Source organism: Dendropsophus ebraccatus, chromosome 2, assembly GCF_027789765.1.
Source record: "Dendropsophus ebraccatus isolate aDenEbr1 chromosome 2, aDenEbr1.pat, whole genome shotgun sequence".
NCBI lineage: Eukaryota > Metazoa > Chordata > Amphibia > Anura > Hylidae > Dendropsophus > Dendropsophus ebraccatus.
The window spans coordinates 69,750,633-69,772,339 of NC_091455.1; the positions used below are offsets into that span (position 1 = coordinate 69,750,633).

Genomic DNA, 21,707 nt, shown 5'->3' on the forward strand with positions numbered 1-21,707 from the left:
TGAATAAAAATAATTGACTATAATATTTTCTACTTACCTGTAGTTGCAGTCAAACTAGTGGTTAAATGTTAAATATGATCTTTCATATTAGAGTGAATATATATTATTATTATAGTGCTGCTGCTGATATTGATTGGTCTTAGGTGACACTAGTAGATGTGGATACAAATAAAGGAATTGTGAAATATCTTTTAGTGAAGGTAATTGTTAACCTGTGGTGAAGGATTGTGATCAAAAGAAGGACACACAGTGAAACAATGGTGGAGGTAGAGATGAAAATAGGTGCTCAGTTTATTAGTGAACAGTGATAGGACACATACAGAATACTTTATGATTACCAGAAATGAGAATGAATGCTAATGAAGGATACAGTATATTTGTGATATTACAGTACAGTATGCTATTATACAGTTATACTACAGCACTGTTTCCCTAGACTCCTAAAACAAGTACTTTTCAGAATCCTCCCTGGTTGTGTGCTGCCAAACTCCATGCGTTCAGTCCTTTAGGTGTGTTTTAAAAATGTGACTGTTTTTAATACCCTTCACCATTGTATACTATGTATACTATTGTTAAGCACTTCTGTATTGTGCCCCTGCTGTGTTTTATTATCTCCCAGACTTTGTGTAGATCCGAATCCCTATCCAAACAAGTATCCATATCCTAAGAGCCTCTATTTAAGCTTTTTACAAAGTGGACACTGATGTGGAAAGACATTAGAGGTCACATCATTTCCTTGTAAATCTGTTATAGAGTTATAGAAACTCAGGTATAGGTTTAACTGCTGTTTACTATGGTATAAGGTAGTAAAAATCAGGTTTCTTTTAAAACACACCTTTATAGAACTTGAATATATAGATTATAGTCTTAACAGTACTCCAGTTCTTTTACCCACCTCATCTCATTATGATATCACCTGTAATCACACTTTATAATGCTGGAAGAATCATTAACAATCACGTAATAATACTCTATAGTAAAGCCAGACATAGACATGTACACCAGTCTCCTTACACAACATACATGCACAGATATCTTACTATGATCAGAATGACTTTTCCATAAGGATACAAGGCCATTAGCAGAGAAATATTCTCAATGATACTATTAATTCTGTGATTTAGGACCAAATGTTACATTGTAACAAATGGGAATCTGAAATACTCCATATTCAGGGCCTAATAGCCAGATTACTGGGCATCTATCCATCTAAAATTGTTATTCTGAATTATTTGTGAACTTGTTGCCTAAGATAGGGAAAATGACCTACTAGGGTAGTTTTCATTATATCAGATAATATAGTTATAGAGGCCTGGATAAAGAGAAAGGGAACCTGTAATATTTAAATAAAGTCTTTTATGTAGGAGCCATTAATGGAGCTGACTGATGTATATGTTTGTTGGAAAATGTTTAGTATAACAAGTAATTCATTCAGATCTCTGCCCATTATGGGCTTTAGAGTCCAGTGGGACGTCCTACAAAGACAGCTTATAGAGATAGGTGTCACTGGATAGGACCGCCCACTTGATTCCTAAGCCCTGAGTGTGTAGAGTTTTAAAAAAAATAAATAAATGATGAGTTCTACTGAAGATTTTCCCGAAAACATATATTATCAATCTGTTAAGCTCATCCCACGCTATAACACGTTGTTCACAGATTGGACTGCATTTTTATTATGATGGGTTCCCTTTAGGACGTACATTTTAGGAATATATATATATATATATATATATAGTTGGGGGGGTTTACAGACTAAATTATACTAAAGGTATCTAAGTTAAAATGAATTGAAAGGCAAATGTTATATTTAGATACATGGGACATCTGAAACTCTGCCTCTATTAATATAATGTTATATATTGTATCTATATCTAAATCATTTGATTCACAGTATACGTAAACCTTATCAATCATCACATCACTCTAAAGAGTAATTTAATGGGCTGAGCCAATATTTCAGCTAACATGATGGTAGTATGGACATTAGTGAAGTCACTAGCACATGACTATTGTCTCAGCCCATCACAGTGTGCAGGTGACTGATATACTTAAAGTTGCCTTAGTAAACTAAGTTGCAAGCTAGAAAAGAGGTAGGTTAAAGGAGTGGAGTTAACTAGTTAGCCGTGGTTTCTAAAACCATCCCTTAAATCCTCCCAATAGTGCATATTCCCAGGATTTCCCTCTCAGGACTCACAATTTGTGTGTATTAGGAGAATGTATTATTTTACCTTGAAAATTTGCACTTCTGAGAGGCCTTAGGAGGGTTAAGAAGCGACGACTCACAAGTAGCACTCAACATCATTCTACCTTCCCTAATTTTCCCCTCTTGGCTATTTTTTCTTTGCATCAGTCTGAGCCTCCTCTTCCACTACTACTTCTTCACCCTCTGGATTAAACACACTTACAGTAAAATCATTAGTCTCAGTGCCATATTTGTTCTTTGCCCGAATGCAGTATTTGCCAGAGTCAGACTGAGAGACGGTGGTAATGGCAAAGCTGGCGTATTTCCCAGACTCAAACTTAAGGATGCAATGGACATCACTGGTCAGCTCCCTCTCATTCTTCAGCCAAGTGACCTCTGGAGTGGGATCACCCCAGATGTTACATGTCAGGTTAAGTGACTAGAAGATTAAAACACAGATATAAGGTCAGTGTGGGAAACATTTTGGTTCATGTGTCAAAATTTGCTCAAACATAATCATCTTCATTGCAAGATGGTGACATCTACTACACATTTAAAGAAATTAGGCAGCGTTTCAGAAACCAGAAGAATGGAGAAAGGATGGAGGTATTTCCAGTTTTATGTGTTTCCTCATCTCAGAAATAAATGAGAGATATGTGATACAGTGATAGCTAAACCATGGCTAATTTTAAGGAAATAAGGACAGTTGATGAAGCAAATGTCTAAAATGGTGAAAAAGGATATGAAGAGCAGCTCTATAACATCAAATTTTGAAGTTTTCTCTTTAATGTTTGACTCCTTTAAGTAGCCTTAATACATGACTGGAAATGTAATAAGCCAGAAACTACCTCTAAAAGGTGGTGCAAGAAAACTGCTTTGTATATCCTTCTTCCCAGAATTCCCAATGGCCTTGGAGCATCAATGGCTTCTAAGGGTCAGTACGCACTGAGTAATTCTCACATAATTTTGAGCAGAGAGATGCAGACTCCACTTGAAGTTCTGCCTGTCCTATTCATTGAACAGGATGCCTTGAAGGCCCTCTGCTCTACACCAGAAGAATTGACATTTCATCCCATTCAATGAATAGGACAGGCAGAACGCCAAGAGGAGTCCGCGGCGGGACCTCTGCTTGAAATTCTGTGAGAATTACTCAGAGTGAACAGGCCCTAAGTCTCCTCCATGGCTCTCTTCTCAAGAAGAAACATTACCCCTTTGGTCCTAATAAATGCGTTTAATGTACTGCAAAATGTTCTTGTCGCATTGATACAATTTTTTGCAGCCATGTTTCAGCTATATATTACATTAGAAATTACACATTCTGTATGCTTAACATTTAATCGACAGGTTCTATCTATTTCTACAGGGTTATTTCTATTCCGAGCCCCTCAATGCAGGCCCGCTTCTGCCATGAGGCGGAATGAGCCTTCCGCCTCAGGCGGCAGAATTTGCGGTCCGGCAGGGGGCGGCATTATGTCCCCCCTGCTGTCATTTTTGTTAAGTATCACTTAACAAAAATGACAGCGGCCGCTCACCTGTCCCGTCGCCCGCGCTCTCCACATCCCGTCAGGTCCCGCGATGTCACCCTGCAGCTGTCACGGACCTCCAGGCTGTGGTGAGTGCCCGGGGTCGGTGGGGGACGCGCTGGGGTGATCGGGTCGCGCGGGACCACCCCGCGCAACCCGATCACCCCACTCACTCACCACAGCCTGGAGGTCCGTGACAGCTGACGGGATGTGGAGACAGCGGAGAGCGCGGGCCGGCTGCGGCGTGGGACAGGTGAGTAGATGGCTGCTGCTGCGGCCGCGGGGGGTGGGGGGGTGGGGGGGGTGCTCCGGGGGGATGCCGGCTATCACTCGGGGCGGCCGCCTGAGGTTTGCCTCAGGCGGCGGAAACCCTTGAATCGGCCCTGCCTCAATGCATTCTAAAGCAATAGAGACAGGAAGGGATTGTAATCTGGACATTCTGATCTGTATTTAATGTTACAGTCATTTACTATTAATAAAGAGGCATAGCTTCCAAAGCCCAGACAAAGGACCCTTTAGTGTCTGTATGCCTGAGCTGTGGTTTAGCTGGCAGGACTCACCAGTGATTAAGTTACTCTTGCTGGTGAGGACCCAAGACATTCCCTGCAGTATCCCTGCTTTCTATACACAGATCTATATATCTTTCCAAAATCAATATGGTCCTTTATTACCCTTTTACACAGTTGTATGATATGTTGCTTTACCTTTCCTTCTTGTATAGTAACAACATCTGGTAAACCTCCTATTACTCTGGCGCGATCTAGAAAGGCAGAAGATAAATTAATGTAATTCATAAAAAATAATGAATGATTGGACAAAGGTGTATAGTTTATAACATAGATAAGATGACCTCTAAAATTCTGAGTAGTGCAAGACATACCTGACTTACTGTAATTGTAATCCCCATCTACAAATATGGGTTTGACTCCCATAATGACAGCTAATTCAGAAACAATGCCAGCAGAGTGCTACCATAAATAGTGCCAGCAACGTCCCCCTATAAATGGTGCCACTGTCCTAAAAAACAAGAGTGCCTGCAGAACAAACCCTGACAAAGCGTGAAAGTTAAATGCAGGCAATAAACAATAGCTCCATTCGTGTTCATAGACTTCCATCCCTGCCTCTGGCTTGTTGCATGGATTATTGCATAAAATAGTTGGAGGTTCTTCTGGCTCAGTTTTGCATTGGAGCTCTGGAAAAGCTCCTATTACTTTAGAAAACAACAAAAATTTATCATAACTACAGTATTAGGCTATGTTTACACAACGTACAACTACGGCCGTAGTTCTCGGCGCAGAACTACGGCCGTAGTTTTGCAGGGTGGAACAATGCCTATTGATGAATGGGATCCCGGCCGGAGCGTACACACATTGTATACGCTCCGGCCGGGAGCCCATGCGGGGCCGCAAAAAACTGACATGTCAGTTTTCTGCGGCCGGAATTCAATGAATTCCGTCCGCAGAAAGACCTGTCAGTTCACACAGTGAAGCAAGCGGCTCCGGCCGCTCGCTTCACTGTGTGCTATGGAAAGCTCTGATGCGGGCGCACGCTGATGCGCCCACATCAGAGTTCCGTGGCCGGACGGGGGTCACGGAACGGCCGGTCTCTAACGGTGTGTGAACATAGCCCAAGGCTATGTTCACACTACGTAAGTTTTGTAATAATCACGGCCATAGTAACACCGGCTGTGATTAATACGGAACATACGTAGTGCTGCCTTTTAAGAAATCCTGTCCGGAGTGTACACACATGGTATACACTCCGGCCAGGATCCCTAGTGGCGCTATTCAGTGAATAGCGGCCGCAGAAAACCTGTCGGTTCACACAATGGAGCCGGCGGCTCCGGCCGCAAGCTCCATTGTCTGCAGCGGGGAATCTGTGCACACCCGTATTTGAATTCAGCGGTAGTTAAGATAATTCGGCCGATTCTGCAGTACCGGCCAGGAAGATCTTCTCTGACACCGGCCAGGTCACGGAACGGCCGGTGTCTTACGCAATGGAAACATGGCCTTACTGAGGACAAATCTCTTACAAAACAAGTACAGGTGTAGAAGTATGTAGATAATGCAGGGTTACTTACTCTTTTCTGCTATGGCAGCTTGCCTGTGATTAAAGGAAAAAAAAGAAAGTTTATTAGAATGTTCTTGGCTAAACACTGAAATTGAGCTTGCAGGTAGTCACCCCATGCTACTCATTCTAATCCATTAATTCCAAACTGAACCAGTGCCATTTGTACATAATACAACAATAGCTTTATGAACTAACTCTTTGTTTATACTTTTGTATCGGGTATACACTTTATCATAATAGATATGTTTGCTTCTTGGGAACTTTGTAAATCTAGCTCAGGTTCAATGGACATCTTAGCGATCTAAAATCATGCTGCGCTAAGTAACAAGTGTTCCAACAATTTAGTTATATAATCATACTGTAGATCATGGGTCTCCAAACTGCGGCCCTCCAGCTGTTGCAATACTACATTTCCTAATATGCCTGGACAGCCAAATCCAAAGCTTTAGCTGTCCGAGCATGATGGGAATTGTGGTCTTTCAACAGCTGGAGGGCTGCAGTTTGGAGAGCCATGCTGTAGATAGAGAGAAGGAGGAGGTTGTTGACATCTTTCGGCACAGGTATAAGTATGATACAAATACTTTAAAGCCATAATCACTGTTGTCTAGCCTTCCTAAGACCAAAATTAAAGAGAAAATACAGGCTCCTTCAAATGTTATCCACATTTAGCCCACCAGAGATCAATGTTCACAAATGTTAAATCTGGTAAAGCTCAGAATTTAGTGCTGGTTATTAGCATACACTAGAGCAATATTTACATCCTGTCAAATTCTTTACTTCGCGATAAGAACAATGAACTGCAAATATTGATTACAAAAAAGACACATTCCTATGAGACAACAGCACCTTTGTACCTGCCGAGCCACCAACAGAAAACATAAACCAACAGAAAAGGGCATAACAAGCGACTAGTTTTAGATGACGCTGATATACCTTAACTCATTGCTGCATATTGAGGAGGCTACTAGTTTTTTAGATTTTAAAGTTTTGCCAATGAAATGTTTATGATATACTTACTTCAATCTCTGGAATTCAGCAACGGCTTCATCAAAAGCTGCAAAACCAACAAGCACAATGTTAGATCATAAAAGTGTTTTCAGATATGGTGGAAAAAAACTCAGATTTTCCCATGAATCTGTTGTGAGTCTGCTTCAAAACAATGTATTTACAGCCGTAATTATCAAAATGTGGTCGTATTTTCACCTCAAAAAATGATGTATCGACATACGCTTAGACAGGTTTTTCATGAAGTATCTATACGACCTTCTTTACCTTGTCCAGAGAGATCTACGTCCTTTGTGTGAGTATTCTTTCCATCAAACATTTCCAGCACATATTTGCCCTTGTCATTTGGTGTGGGCTCATTGATCTGTAGCCATAACATCTCTCCAGTGACCCCACTCTTCACTCTGTCTGTGTACTTTATCTTACTTTCACTGTAAAAAAACAAAGAAATATTCCGATCACTATATATGGGGGATATTCTAGCCTTATTGCTGCCATAGCCTCACCTTTAAATAACATCACAACCTTTAAACCACTACTGGTACACATGTGATACAATATCCATTGCTATATTATCTGCTTGATAATGATACCCGTAATATCAGCCTTAACATAATTCCTGTAGAGCTATTCTTATGTTAACTCTGAAGGTACCAGATGCTTGCCGCATGCAGGGATTATAGTGCCAGCTCCATAGTAAATCATAACACACCTGTTTTATGGTCCCATGGTCCTCCAGGGTGAGCAGCTAAGGGGTATGGTCAGACCCAGATTTGCTCATAGCCATAAACCTACATATAAGTAGCCTACTTGCTGCTGGTCCACGAAGATTCCTATTGCTAACAGTGTACTGCTAAGTTCAGGGACTGACAACTTATGTTGGACTATGGCACTGACTTACTTGTGTCCCCAGCTCAATTTGAGATCATCCACGTAATAGTTTACAAATGAGTACAATCTTATGCCTTCTTCATTGCTCTGGATCTTGACTTGTGTGGCAGACCCAGCTATAAAGAGAAAAAAGTAAGTTAAATAGTTATCATTTATAGGTCACAAAACATGTTTGTAATAATGAATTTAATAGTTGCATAGAGAGGTCTGGCCAGGGGGAAAAAAATATTTTTTTTGGGGGGGAACATGATTACTGCTTACTGGCCCTGTACCCTTGCTGTGGCGCATCACCGGGCTCCTGTACCCTGTCGGATGTCATCTTCTCCCGGCTTCAGGGTACGTCGCGACTGACACGTCACAAACGGGTAGCATTTAGCACGCTCGGCAACTGCAGCGGTGTCCCACCCCAGATACTGACTGGCTGAGCACGACATCCATCAGCCAGGTGTGACGGAGCTGCAGGGGAGCTAGGAAGACTGCCGGATGGGGTCCAGGAGTGGAACGCACAGGGTCAGATAAATATACCTTCTTTATTATGTCCCTCCATCCCCAGCCCCAAATAATTCCCCCCCCCCCCCCAAGCCTCCAGTTATAAGCTATGTGTATACATTGTCAAACACCACAAATAATTCACTTGTGAGCACAGCCCTAAAGGATTACTGTAATTTACATTTAGATCGGTCACATTCTCAGTGCAGAGAAGCCCAACAATCCCTAGATAATGCAGGGATGTGTCTCATTGCAGGAGACAGGTTCCATTATATGTCTATAGAGCCTGACTTCTGCAATGAGTCAGATTAAGCTGAGCCAGGGAGAGAAGCACACAGCTGGTGATTCTCCCAGGAATACATAGAGATTGGTGGGGGACCCTGTTTTTTTTCAATGACAGAAATGCTTTGAAGACTTTGTTAATGGACTGCATAAATCAAGATTTTCATCAAATGTTAAAATCAGAAATAAGCATTTATCAATTGAGGGGGAAATTCACTGTAGACCTGTAGCTGCCATCACCGGAATATAGATTCTATGGGAGAGATTTATCAAACTGGTGTAAAGTAGAACTGGCTCAGTTGCCCCTAGCAACCAATCAAATTCCACCTTTCATTCCTCACAGACTCTTTGGAAAATGAAAGGTGGAATCTGATTGGTTGCTAGGGGCAACTGGGCCTGTTTCACTTTACACCATGTTTGATAAATCTCCCCCTATATTCTGAAAATGCACAGATAACACTAACTGTATAAACTATGATACAATGTGTAGGTTAAAGGTGCCCATATACCTTAGACTAAAGGTGGCTGAACCTGCCAATGGGTATTAAAGATTTTCTAAAATTTATGGAGGCCTCACGACTCTCCCGAAACAGTTGATGTTGCAAAGAAGTGTTGGGATTTTTACTGCCTGAACATATTGTTTTGCAGCCAAAGAGCTGTCTGGCAGTAGCCTGCCCCTTCCCATAGAGAGAACAGGAACATTCAGATGTGCTAAACATTCATGTGTATAGGGGGGTTTGGAGGGATGGCTGTCAGAAATATTGAAAGCTTATTGGAACCGAAACAAATCAAATACTGAGCTATAGTCCCAATGTTCCTCTTTTGATGACATCTGTAGACTGGTAAAAAAAAACTCATTATAAACTGCTAGCCACCAGTCCCTGCCAGTCCATTATTTCAGAATAGTGTACGTGGCTTCTGCTGCTGTTCCACCTTCCCCACTCATGTACAAGATCTATGTAATAGGATACATGACGAAAGGTTGATGGACATATAATAGAGATGTGCCCCTGGCCATTTACCCATATGGTGCCCATATTTTCTGATTAATTCTTTTAAAGAACCGACAGCTTTTAAATTTTACATATGACCTAATTCCCGAGGCAGAGGACGACTTATGTTATGTCACTTTAGTAGCAGTAAGTTGGGCCATATTCATGCCATTAACGCAGTTATAATATACTCACCGATTGCTTTGCAGACTGCAGTCATGAGTTCATCAAATGCTATGAAATTCAGAAAATATACAGTTACATTGGTCATAATATTTCTAAGCATTCAGGACATATCACAGGAAGATAAAACACACGCAATGTAATAAGTGATGGAATATAGTAACACAGGCATTGTAGGCATAATAAAGGGGAGACATTATCACTTACACCTACATGCATACTTGCACCCTAAAGCTATGCTCCCACAATGTTTTTTCCTCTCTGCTTTTGAAAAGAAAAAATGTCTGTTATTTTGAGTTCAGTGCAATGACGGCTGTTGGTACATTAGTCTAGTTTGAGTTACTAATCGCCCTTTGGGTGTGGCTTAATTAAAAAGTCCATTGAATTTAATATTAAAAATGGAGAAAGGACGGTGAAAAAATAAAAACTGTGTGTGAACAACAAAAAAATTATGTCTGCTATTTGCCATCTGAAAAGAATTGTCATGATCGTTATTTTGATGTCCTCGCAGACAACGTTCCTTATTTTATACATTGTGGGCATTGGACGTCCGTCATCCCAATGCACTGCACTGAAGTCAATTAAATCCCAGCAAAAGCAGAGGCCTTTTTTAAGTAGAAGAAGTGGACGCCTTTTGTTTATTGTCGTGTGAACATAGTCTAATACACAGATGGGGAATCTTGGGTCCTCCAGCTGTTGGAACTGAGCTGTAATACCAGACATACAGTAACACATGTGCATGATGGTGTTTCTGGAAAGAAAGCATTGTCTTTATTCTTATACAACCCCTTTAAGGTCCAACAACAAAAAGCACTGAGCAACAAGAAAAATCTATAGCGCTTGAGGCATTTTATTCCGTAAGGGAACAATAGCAGGGTAGTAGACTTCCAGGACAGACAGGTAAGTACTTGATGCAGCCAGTCAAGTGCTTAGGAACTAGCTTAACAGGTCTTACCTGAATCCACCAGCTTAAGGACACTCTTATCCTTCCCTCTGTCATCTTTCAGGATTAACTCATATATGCCAGCGTCTTTTCTAGTGATCTACAAGTAAATATTAGATTGTAACATTAAACGCAGACGTGAAATATTGTAACTCATACAGACTATGGCTATGTTTTTAGTACGGATGTTCCGTCTACAGCCGCAAAATTCCATTGTGGAAACATAACCTATTATTGAAATAGCTGTGATTATCCGACTTAAAAGTATTAAAGGGGTACTCTGGAGCAAAAAATTACTATATGATTTAACTTTATTAAAATAACTGTATAGTTTTTATTTAAATATGCACTGCCATTGACTGGCAGCAGTAAGGGTTAACACAGCCCCATCTGCTGCCACCAGCGATTGTTGCGGTACTGCAGCACTATCTAAACCCTCCAGTTCCTGATCCCCTGCCGCACAGCACTAAACAGAGTCCCATTACCCCTGTGTACTGTGTATTCTTATATACAGTACCCGGGGGAGGCTGCCCGATTGCTGTGTGCGTCAGTCTCTGTATGTCGAGCAGTAATTGCTGTCTGCTAGCGCACAGTGATCTACATCTTAAGCCTAGTAATAATTAATGTTCATGATAAGTAACTCACCTCAGTAATGAGTAATGTACATACACCATCCTTAAAGTCATGTTTCTCATCAACCATTATCTCCGTTCCATCTTTATACCATGTGATACTTGTGTCATTCTTCATATTAGCAACCTATTGAGATAAGACACAGACAATAAGACAAACAATTACTGATGAACCTACTAGATAAGATAGGTGATAGCTAAATGCCCTATTAGACGAAACGATTATTGGCCGTATTCGGACGATTATCGGCCGTATTCGGATTATATCGGCCGTTACGGACGATAATCGTCTTGTGTAATAGAAGACAACGATCAGCCGACAGGAACGATGTCGGCTGATCATTGCTGTCAACATGTTGAAAGACAAACGACTAATATAGCAACAATCTGCTGCTGTCGCTCCGTGGAACAGGAGCGGCGGCAGCCATGGTTGCTATCCGCTATAGGCTGCCAGGACGATCTAGTGATCACCCGGGCAGCCCCCCGCACCTATCCATGGCCTCCCCTGCACTTACCCGCTCACTGCCGACGTGTGTAATAGCACCAGCAGCGAGCGGGGAACCAGGAGCAAACGAGTGCTGACATTGCTTGTTTGCTGCTCTCTGTCGCCCCATGTTATAGGGGCTTAAGGCTGGTTTCATACTACATTTATTTTCATCTGTTTTTACAAAAAACAGATGTAAAAAGGATGCATTTTTTGTGCGTTTTGATCTGTTTTATCATTGACTTCCAAAAAAAAACCAAAACGACAGATCGAAATGCACAGATGCGTTTTGATCCTTTTTTGTATAATGGAAGTCAATGGAAAAACAGATCAAAATGGATGCACACAAATACTTCCATTTTCATCCTTTTAAAAAATAATATATATATATAATAATAATAATAATTTTTATTTATATAGCGCCAACAGATTTCGCAGCACTTTGGATAAATGGATAAAAAACATAGTGTAAACCCAGCCAAAATGATGATGGATACATAGATAGACAGACAGACAGATGATAGGAGATAGATAGATAGATAGATAGATAGATAGATAGATAGATAGATGTATTTTCCTACCTTACTCTTCAAAAGTACATTGCATTCAGGAGTAACTTCCCATCCAAGATATTCCACAAAATGAGGACCTTTATATGAACAAAATAATCGTATTAGTAGTTATCAGAGAGTGAAGAATAAAAGGGAGAATAACCATGGATTGAGTGAATATATGTGGTGGTAAATGGGGGCTGGAGCTGAGGGGAACATATGTGTAACAGGTGTCCCAAAACAGGTAATCTGAAAAAAGGGACAGATTTGAACATACAGTGCTATGCTGGACATTATGACATAGTAGGTGCTCATAGATATACATATATATATATATATATATATATATATATATATATATATATATATATATATACACACACACACACACACACACAGTGGGGAAAAAAAGTATTTAGTCAGTCACCAATAGTGCAAGTTCCACCACTTAAAAAGATGAGAGAGGCGTCTGTAATTGACAACATATGTAGACCTAAACTATGGGAGACAAAATGAGAAAACTAATCCAGAAAATCACATTGTTTGATTTTGTAAGAATTTATTTGCAAATTATGGTGGAAAATAAGTATTTAGTCAGTAACAAAATTTCATCTCAATACTTTGTTATATATCCTTTGTTGGCAATGACAGAGGTCAAACGTTTTCTCTAAGTTTTCACAAGGTTGGCACACACTGTTGTTGTTATGTTGGCCCATTCCTCCATGCAGATCTCCTCTAGAGCAGTGATGTTTTTTAACTCCCTCCAAAGGTTTTCTATAGGGTTGAGATCTGGAGACTGGCTAGTCCACTCCAGGACCTTAAAATGCTTCTTACGAAGCCACTCCTTCGTTGCCCTGCCATTGTGCTTTGGATCATTGTCATGTTGAAAGACCCAGCCACATTTCATCTTCAATGCCCTTGCTGATGGAAGGAGGTTTGCACTCAAAATCTCACGATACATGGCCCCATTCATTCTTTCATGTACCCAGATCAGTCGTCCTGGCCCCTTTGCAGAGAAACAGCCCCAAAGCATGCACCCCCATGCTTTACAGTAGGTATGATGTTTGATGGATGCAACTCAGTATTTTTTTTCCTCCAAACATGACAAGTTGTGTTTCTACCAAACAGTTCCACTTTGGTTTCATCAGACCATAGGACATTCTCCCAATACTCTTCTGGATCATCCAAATGCTCTCTAGCAAACTTCAGACGGGCCCGGACATGTACTGGCTTAAGCAGTGGGACACGTCTGGCACTGCAGGATCTGAGTCCCTGGCGGTGTAGTGTGTTACTGATGGTAGGCTTTGTTACATTGGTCCCAGCTCTCTGCAGTTCATTCACTAGGCCCCCCCGCGTGGTTCTGGGATTTTTGCTCACCGTTCTTGTGATCATTTTAACGCCAGGGGGTGAGAATTTGCGTGGAGCACTAGATTGAGGGAGATTATCAGTGGTCTTGTATGTCTTCCATTTTCAAATTATTGCTCCCACAGTTGATTTCTTCACTCCAAGCTGGTTGCCTATTGCAGATTCAGTCTTCCCAGCCTGGTGCAGGGCTACAATTTTGTTTCTGGTGTCCTTTGACAGCTCTTTGGTCTTCACCATAGTGGAGTTTGGAGTCTGACTGTTTGAGGGTGTGCACAGGTGTCTTTTTATACTGATAACAAGTTTAAACAAGTGCCATTACTACAGGTAATGAGTGGAGGAAAGAGGAGACTCTTAAAGAAGAAGTTACAGGTTTGTGAGAGCCAGAAATCTTGATTGTTTGTACATGACCAAATACTTATTTTCCACCATAATTGCATTAATTACAAAATCAGACAATGTGATTTTTTGGATTCGTTTTCTCATTTTGTCTCTCATAGTTGAGGTCTACCTATGATGTAAATTACAAACGCCTCTCATCTTTTTAAGTGGGAGAACTTGCACTATTGGTAACTGACTAAATAATTTTTTTCCCCACTTTATATACACTTTATATACAATCTGTATGATATAATTGTATTACACACCCCAACATGTGAGGCCGACAGCTTGTATAGGTGGGCACATTCTATTGTATTATGTACCCTGGGCTTTATGCTCTATGTAAGGTCACATATATCTGTATCGGGACAACACAATAATAAACACTGTACTGTACTAACATTCCTTCCTGCACATTTCATTTAGAACATATGTCTGCCCTCTACTGGATAAAGAGGAGCACTACAATAGACTGTGGATACTACTACAAGCACATTAGTCCTACTACAGTATACAGTAAATGAAGACTTGTATTATTTATACATTTACTTATTAGCAGTCTACGGAATTCAGCTCCCTGTAGCAGAGATGAAGGGGCAGACAATGCGCTCCCATGCAGCAGCCATTTTGTTCTAGCTAGTGGTGTCGCTATAACATGTCACAAGTTGTTTTTTTTAAATGGTAGTTACACTTTAATGTATGTCCCGTATATTGTAGACACTACCCCACCACACATACACACATAAAAAAATTAAAATGATATATCATCTTTTAAATATCTTTATTAATATGCCAATATGGCACTTTGCCTTCTATTGTGTCTAGACTTTACCTGGTGACTTCAGGTCACACATTACCTTGTTTCCGGGTCCATTCATGTCTCTGGAATCTGGCTTCCCTCTGCAATGTATCAAACACTGTAAAGGGTAAATAAGGGCAAGGTTAGAGCAAAGCACACAGACCTACATGCTATGGACAGGATATAAATACCGCACTCAGGCAAACACAAGGTAGTATACACAGCTTTCCATTGCGTAGCCCTTACAACATTTTACTTTAGTATCTTTTTGAATAATTAAAATGTTTAATGCTTGTAGATAGATGAATGTATCCTATGAATGAATGTATCCTATGATGAATGTATCCTATGAAATAATAAAAGATGGCGTGAATACCCCTACGGGCTTTACATTTATTGAACATCTGTCAAGAATTTTAGGGAGTGCTAGAATTATTATAAATTATTCTATATGGTATTGCTGGCATTATTGGAGGGGCATGGTTTCCACAGTGTTCACATCCAAACAAAAATGTGAAAACGCCCTTATTGAGATAAAATAATATATTTATTTATTGGGCTATTAGTCTCTAGGTCATTTGTGTGACAAAGGCTAAGCATTTGTGATGCCCCTTTTACATGCACCAACATTGAGTGAATAAAATTGGGGGGGCTACGGGAAGGTGCAGGAGGGGGGATCCCATTGGAGATAGCGGTGGTCTGTTGCTGCCGCTCCTATTATACGGAGCAGCAGCGAGCAGACTGTCGCTATCATTGAATTTTTTTTTAACATGTTGAAAGACAAGGATCATCCAACATTGTGCACATCAGCTGATAGTTGCCTTTCAACAGTAGCTATTACACCAAGCGATTATCGCCTGATAATCACCTGGTGTAATAGGGCCTTAATGGCTAACATTTTGCAATGAGAAGCAGCCTGCCTGTGTAATACCATGCTAAAAAAGTTGAGTCATACATTAAACTCACCATCCCCAATAAGGACCAGGCTAGATTGGTTTGTTGCCTTTCCATCTTGGATCTGGAAGGTAAAGGTCCCTTCATCCTCATTCTCAAGGCTCTCCATAATCATCTCGATAATGCCAGTCTTACTGTCTAAGTTCATCTTATATTTCTTCAGGAAAAAAACATAAAAGTACATTTTATGCTGTGAAAATATGAAGGCAAATGTTTCCCATACAAATCTATGCATAGCCAGAGAACAGGGTCACAAGCATCACTAATCCAATATTAAAAGGGGGGGAATCAAGATTAGAGTAGATGCTGATATAAGCGGCCTCAGCTTACTATTCATTCCGACCAATCTATGACGTCTTCTTACCTCACCATGTTTTATCTCCTTATCATTGAACACATAGTTGGCCTTAGCATTATTAGAGAGTTTCTCAGCTTGCATCCAAAAGCGAACTTGTCCTTTTTCTAGGATCTCTACAGCCAACTCGGATTTCAGTGGAATAACTATAAGAGAAGATTTCATGGTCACTATAAGATTCAGTTCAGTATGGGACAGGGTGGGGGTCTGTGGGTGTAATGATTCTGAGGGATTACTCTTTATCTATACAGGACATGAATCTTATAAGGTGCAATAAGTTATTTGTGTTTAATTCAAAGAGACTTTAGTGATAAACTATTAGCTTTAAAGTCAGCTGTAAATGGGGTAGTCTTCTGCTGTACGTTAGGGGCCTCTTTGTATAGTGGCCTATTACTGTATCTGGGCTCAGCTCTGACATAATGATCCTCCATAGTAAATTCTGCAGACTACTGTAATTTGAGAAAATATTACTTTACTGAAAGAGTAGTAGATGCTTGGGACAAAATTCCAGCAGATGTGGTTGGTAATTCTACAATAACAGAATGTAAACCTGCCTGGTATAAACATATATCTATCCTAAGATAATAAGAAGGGACTGAAAGGGCAGACTAGATGGACGGAGTAGTGTTTTTTTTACGACAATCTTCTATGTTTCTGGTCTGGTCACTAGAAGCTAACAGGGAAGTTACAAGAAAGTAAAAATTACTTCCACATCTTTGTTTTTACTTCATATAACTTTCCTTAATTATATATTAGGGAATACATAATACACACTAAAAAAAACTTCAGTATGCAAAGTTTGTAATAATTGTAAATATATTTGAAGAGCATTATTTATATCCAAGCAAACAATAAATGTTATGTTTCTTGCAGTATGTGTTACTGGAAGCAAATACAGAGAATGACATAGTGTAGAGTGTAATGACACAGTGTAACGTTTTGCATTGCTGCTATACTTTACTTGGGAATTTGCTGTCGTGGCTGAGCTGCAACAGGCGCTTGAGCTCTGCAGGGAGAGAACAAATCAGATGAGTTTTTACGACGTCAATTATTAGTAAACAGACAATGCTGGCTATGGGCTTTCTGCCCCACACTGCTCACCAAGTGTGGCCCTGGTCATAAGTCATGCAATACTTAACAGTAAAGATCACCTTCATTTAATGCAAAGCTTATATAAAGTAGTAAAACGTTTCTCAGACGGACGTTATTGCTTTCATTAACTTAATGGCTACAAGGAGCTGACCTCATTGCCTTTAACTTAAATGGGAGCTTTGTTTAAAAAATATATATTTTCACATTGCATTTTAGGGATTTTGGAATTAATAAAGAAATGTGAGACCCAATTTAATTCAACACAATGTAACATTCGGGTCCTGTTGATAGCCGGTCGGTGTCCTGCAGCTCTTCTAGCTGCAATGTCTTTTACCCAGCTGAGTGACTGCGTGCTCAGCCAATCAGTGACTGGGGCAGGACTGGCCGAGCAGGCAATTACTCAGCCGGGCTGTGACTTTTCAGCTGGAAGAGCTGAGTACGCGACGTACCCAGTTTACAGCATAAGGTTACAGCTGCTGGCTGTTAACAGGAAGCGACGGATGCCCCTGCCTGACAACTTTTTTTCATTTACAACTCCCTCTTTAATACAACTTTAGGCCATGTTCACATGGCGTAAGAGACCGGCTTTTCCGTGACCCGTGTCTCTGAAAAGATCATCCCGGCTGGTACTGCAGTACCAGCCGGATGATCTTTTGGCCCGCAGTGTTCTGATGCGGGCGAATCCGTGCGCGCCCGCATCAGAACTCACCACTGAACGCTATGAAACAAGCGGGCGGAGCCGCTCACTTCGTAGTGTGCACTGACAGAGCTTTCATGTCAGTTGTTTGACATGTCAGTTGTTTGCGGCGCCGCTAGGGGTCCCGGCCGGAGCGTATACTATGTGTATACGCTCCGGATGGGACCTGATAGGCAGCAACCAACGTATTTGTTCGTAGGAAAAAATACGTTGTGTGAACATAGCCTTTGAAACCAAATGTTAAACTTAATAAAAATATAAAAATGTAAAAGCAAAACTGTACCTTCTTCATCTATAGTATAGCTGGATGACACACCATCTGTCTCAGTAACAACACAGGAGTAAATGCCAATATCTTCTTCTGAAGGATTTTTGAAGGAGATCTTTGTCCTAAGAGATTAAATAAGTTTAATGGAAGGGCAGGAGAGATATTATGTATATGGCCGGGAGTGGGGTGATTAATAAAAATAACATGCACTGACCTCCCTGGCTCCTGCACTGCTACTGGTAATCTGCCACATCTTCCCTGCTCTAACTGCTTCCGGTTTCAGGGTTGTGATGTCACAGGTCCACCCAGCTAATTAATAGCCCATTGGCTGAGAGCTGAGAGCCTAGAACCTCACAACCCCAAACCAGGAAGTGCATGCACTGCTGGGATGAAGAAGCATAATACCAGTGGGGGTGTGGGAGCCAGGGAGGTCAGTCCATGTTATATATATATTAATCACCCTGTCCCCGGTCATTTATAGAATAACTTTCCTGCCCTGATAACCCATGTAATGCTCAAAACATTTTAATTGAATCTCTGAAAAATTAAGTTCTGGGGAAAAAACTGTGGGAGAGATTTATCAAACATGGTGTAAAGTGAAACTGGCTCAGTTGCCCCTAGCAACCAATCAGATTCCACCTTTCATTTTCCAAAGAGTCTTTGAGAAAAGAAAGGTGGAATCTGATTGGTTGTTAGGGGCAACTGAGCCAGTGTCACTTTACACCATGTTTCATAAATATATTTGTATATTTGTTTAGTCACTTTTGACAAATTATGCCACTTAAAGGGGGTTTCTGTTATTTTTAATTTAATGGACTACCCTTTGGATAGGCCATCAATATCAAATTAGTGAGGGCCCAACTCCTGGCACTGCTGCTGATCAGTTGATGTGGCTTCACCAAATGTTGGGCTCAGCATATGAACTTTAGTGATCATAGTCTGTAGTCAGTAGGGGCTCACCTGCCACCTTTGGTCTCGATAGTTACTCTAGATGAATCATCACCTATTGCTTCATAATCCTTGGACCACACAAACTTGGAGTCTGGAGTAAGCTGGTTACACTCGAAGTTCAGTGAAATGACTCCATTATCATCCACCTCCACATATACCTCCTTGGTACCTAGAAAGTCACATAAGATAAAATGTAAGGTAACACTTCTAGATGTCTGCTACATTATGAATATAATTCTCTGACTCATTAGAACCATTGTTATAATCACCTGGTTTGGTTTGTGCAAGGACTGGATCTGTCACATCAGATGTCTTTCCTACACCGGCCTGGTTCACAGCTCTTACCCTCAGCACATAGTGAGCACCTTCTTTCAGGTTTTGGATCTGAAAAACAATTATGTGCTTCCATTAAAAGATAAGACTTCATATTGTGATACATTGCCAGATTTTTACTCTTCGTAAGCATAAAAATTACAATGACAGAAATTGTTGTAATTTCCACCGAGAGTGTGTAAAGCACAATTATGTAATAGTAAGTAGCAATAACACCAACAGAAACAGAAACTAGGGCTAAAATTTACCTATTACCTTAAAAAAAAAATAAGAAAATACCTTAATGTATGTGTTTGGAGTTGGCTTCTCATTCACACCTCTCCAAGTTTCTTCTGGAGCATCCGCCTCTTTAACATCTACATAAAAGCCAGTTACTGGAGTACGGCCAGTGTAGACTGGAGTCTTCCACAACAGAACCATAGAGTTACTCCTGACTTCGGTGAGAGTAAGCTCATGTGGTGGTCCTGTTAATAACAAAATAAACAAGGTACTCAATATTATGTTAAATTGATACTAAAATGACCAACATTAGGCTATGATCCCACTGGCTTTTTTTGGCCGTTTATCAGCTGTCTTTTAGGCCGGCCGTTTTGAGGTCAAATAACGTTTGTTATTTCAAAATGATGTCTGTAATTGTAGAAATAATGGCTTTTATTTGACCTCCAAATGACGTTGGTAAAATGGCCAAAAAATATATAGAAGGAACATAACCATAAGGTGTTACTGTCATTTGCAGTAACTTTTGACATGTCATTAGGAAATACAGCCATGGGGCGTGCGCAGCATGGAAAGCAAAGTATTTATTTTGTGATAGAAATACATGTGAATTTTTGCTCTCTTCTAGCGGAAAGAAAACTATCTCAAATTGACCAAACCAGTATATCTAGTATGGGGCAGTTTCCTTTCTTTTTTTACCCTTAGCTGGATTGTTTCTGTAACTAACATTAACTGAGAGAGCTGTGCACATGTTCCAGCTCTCCATTATTCAATATGCAATATCCTCCATTCTTGAGATAGACGATGGTCCCAGACATAGAACCTGAACCCAATAGACATGTATGACCTATCCCCTGGCTATACCATAATTGCTTATATTGAGAATACCCATGCAATAATACGGGATGAGGGGGGGCAGACATGGTATACATTTCAGATAAGAGAGGTACATTAAACACACCTCTTGATAAATCCCTCGAGTTTCAACATTTTCAACCCTGAAAGAGGAGGGTTTTTATTCTATATACTATAGTACTCTTTTGGGTACAGTTGTTAAAAATAAGGTCAGGTGAATTGGATTTACCAATGCAATATATGACTTAAAGAAAATCTATCATGACTCCTGATATGTGTGTTAGGTAAGTACATTGTATTCTTCATAAAACAACGATCTAGGGCATTGTTTCTGAATGCTGCCCAATACATGTGTGTCTCTGGGTCAGACTGTACATGGGCACACCCCTTTGACAAGGATAATAACAAGGCCTTTTGTCAATTTATCCTTAACATTTCTAATAGGAATAACAGTGTACCAGTTACTGATAAAATATAGGAGAGCCTCCTTTTCTTTTACATTACCACCAGGGAGTATTCAAGGATAATGTTCCTTAGGCATCCAGAGGTTATTTTCAGTTTAGTTATGTTTCTTATGTAGATTTGTGTATATCTGCTAACATCATATGCAATATTAATATCAGCAGTGTGCTTTGATGTTTATGAATTACCTGGCACAGCAATGGTCCATTCTTCACATTTGAATGATTTACTTGGTTGGGACGGTGTCCCTACTCCTGCCATGTTGCAGGCAGCTACTTGGTACTGATAGAGCAAGTTTTCTTTCAAGTCTAAAATCTATAGCACAGAAACAAAATAACATTTTAAAGCAGGTTATCTGACATGTCTTCATATATTGTATCATGATGTAGCATTAATCTACCAGTCGGAACAGCAGGACCTCTCCGTCAGGTCAGCCCACACCTGATTCTCAATACAGGAAAAAAATTGGGTGTGGAGACAGCATCCTTTCAGTGAAAAAAAAACTTAACTTTATTTTAGCCATTGCAAATAAAAAAAAGGCTCAGGATTGTTAGAGCCGAAACGTCATGTTTTTTATATGCAATGGCTAAAATAATTTTTTTTTCACTGAAGGGATGCTGTCTCCACACCCAATTTTTTTTGCTATGATGTAGCATTAGATAGCAGCCTATACAGTAATAATTATATATTATGTTCACAAGAATGTAAAAAAAAAAAATCTATCTCCGTCCCACTACACTTTATTGATTATAACC

The 21,707-nt window shown here is 40.3% G+C and overlaps 1 protein-coding gene across 3 annotated transcripts in view; it reads right to left on the reverse strand.

Annotated features, from left to right (window-relative positions):
* Positions 1-261: 261 nt before the first annotated feature.
* MYOM1 (myomesin 1) overlaps positions 262-21,707 on the reverse strand; it is a 66,275-nt gene continuing 44,829 nt past the window's right edge. For all 3 annotated transcript variants that reach the window (XM_069957733.1, XM_069957732.1, XM_069957731.1), the window contains 19 exons: positions 21,141-21,267; positions 19,699-19,883; positions 19,356-19,470; positions 19,096-19,255; positions 18,151-18,257; positions 17,040-17,084; positions 16,088-16,224; positions 15,736-15,880; positions 14,828-14,887; positions 12,258-12,325; positions 11,206-11,319; positions 10,573-10,660; positions 9,630-9,668; positions 7,682-7,787; positions 7,048-7,211; positions 6,793-6,829; positions 5,786-5,808; positions 4,410-4,465; positions 262-2,621 (listed from right to left, as the gene is read on the reverse strand). In XM_069957733.1, coding sequence (XP_069813834.1) covers positions 2,331-2,621; positions 4,410-4,465; positions 5,786-5,808; positions 6,793-6,829; positions 7,048-7,211; positions 7,682-7,787; positions 9,630-9,668; positions 10,573-10,660; positions 11,206-11,319; positions 12,258-12,325; positions 14,828-14,887; positions 15,736-15,880; positions 16,088-16,224; positions 17,040-17,084; positions 18,151-18,257; positions 19,096-19,255; positions 19,356-19,470; positions 19,699-19,883; positions 21,141-21,267 — 2,067 coding nt within the window. In that variant the 3' untranslated portion in view covers positions 262-2,330. The remainder of the gene's footprint in view (positions 2,622-4,409; positions 4,466-5,785; positions 5,809-6,792; positions 6,830-7,047; positions 7,212-7,681; positions 7,788-9,629; positions 9,669-10,572; positions 10,661-11,205; positions 11,320-12,257; positions 12,326-14,827; positions 14,888-15,735; positions 15,881-16,087; positions 16,225-17,039; positions 17,085-18,150; positions 18,258-19,095; positions 19,256-19,355; positions 19,471-19,698; positions 19,884-21,140; positions 21,268-21,707) is intronic.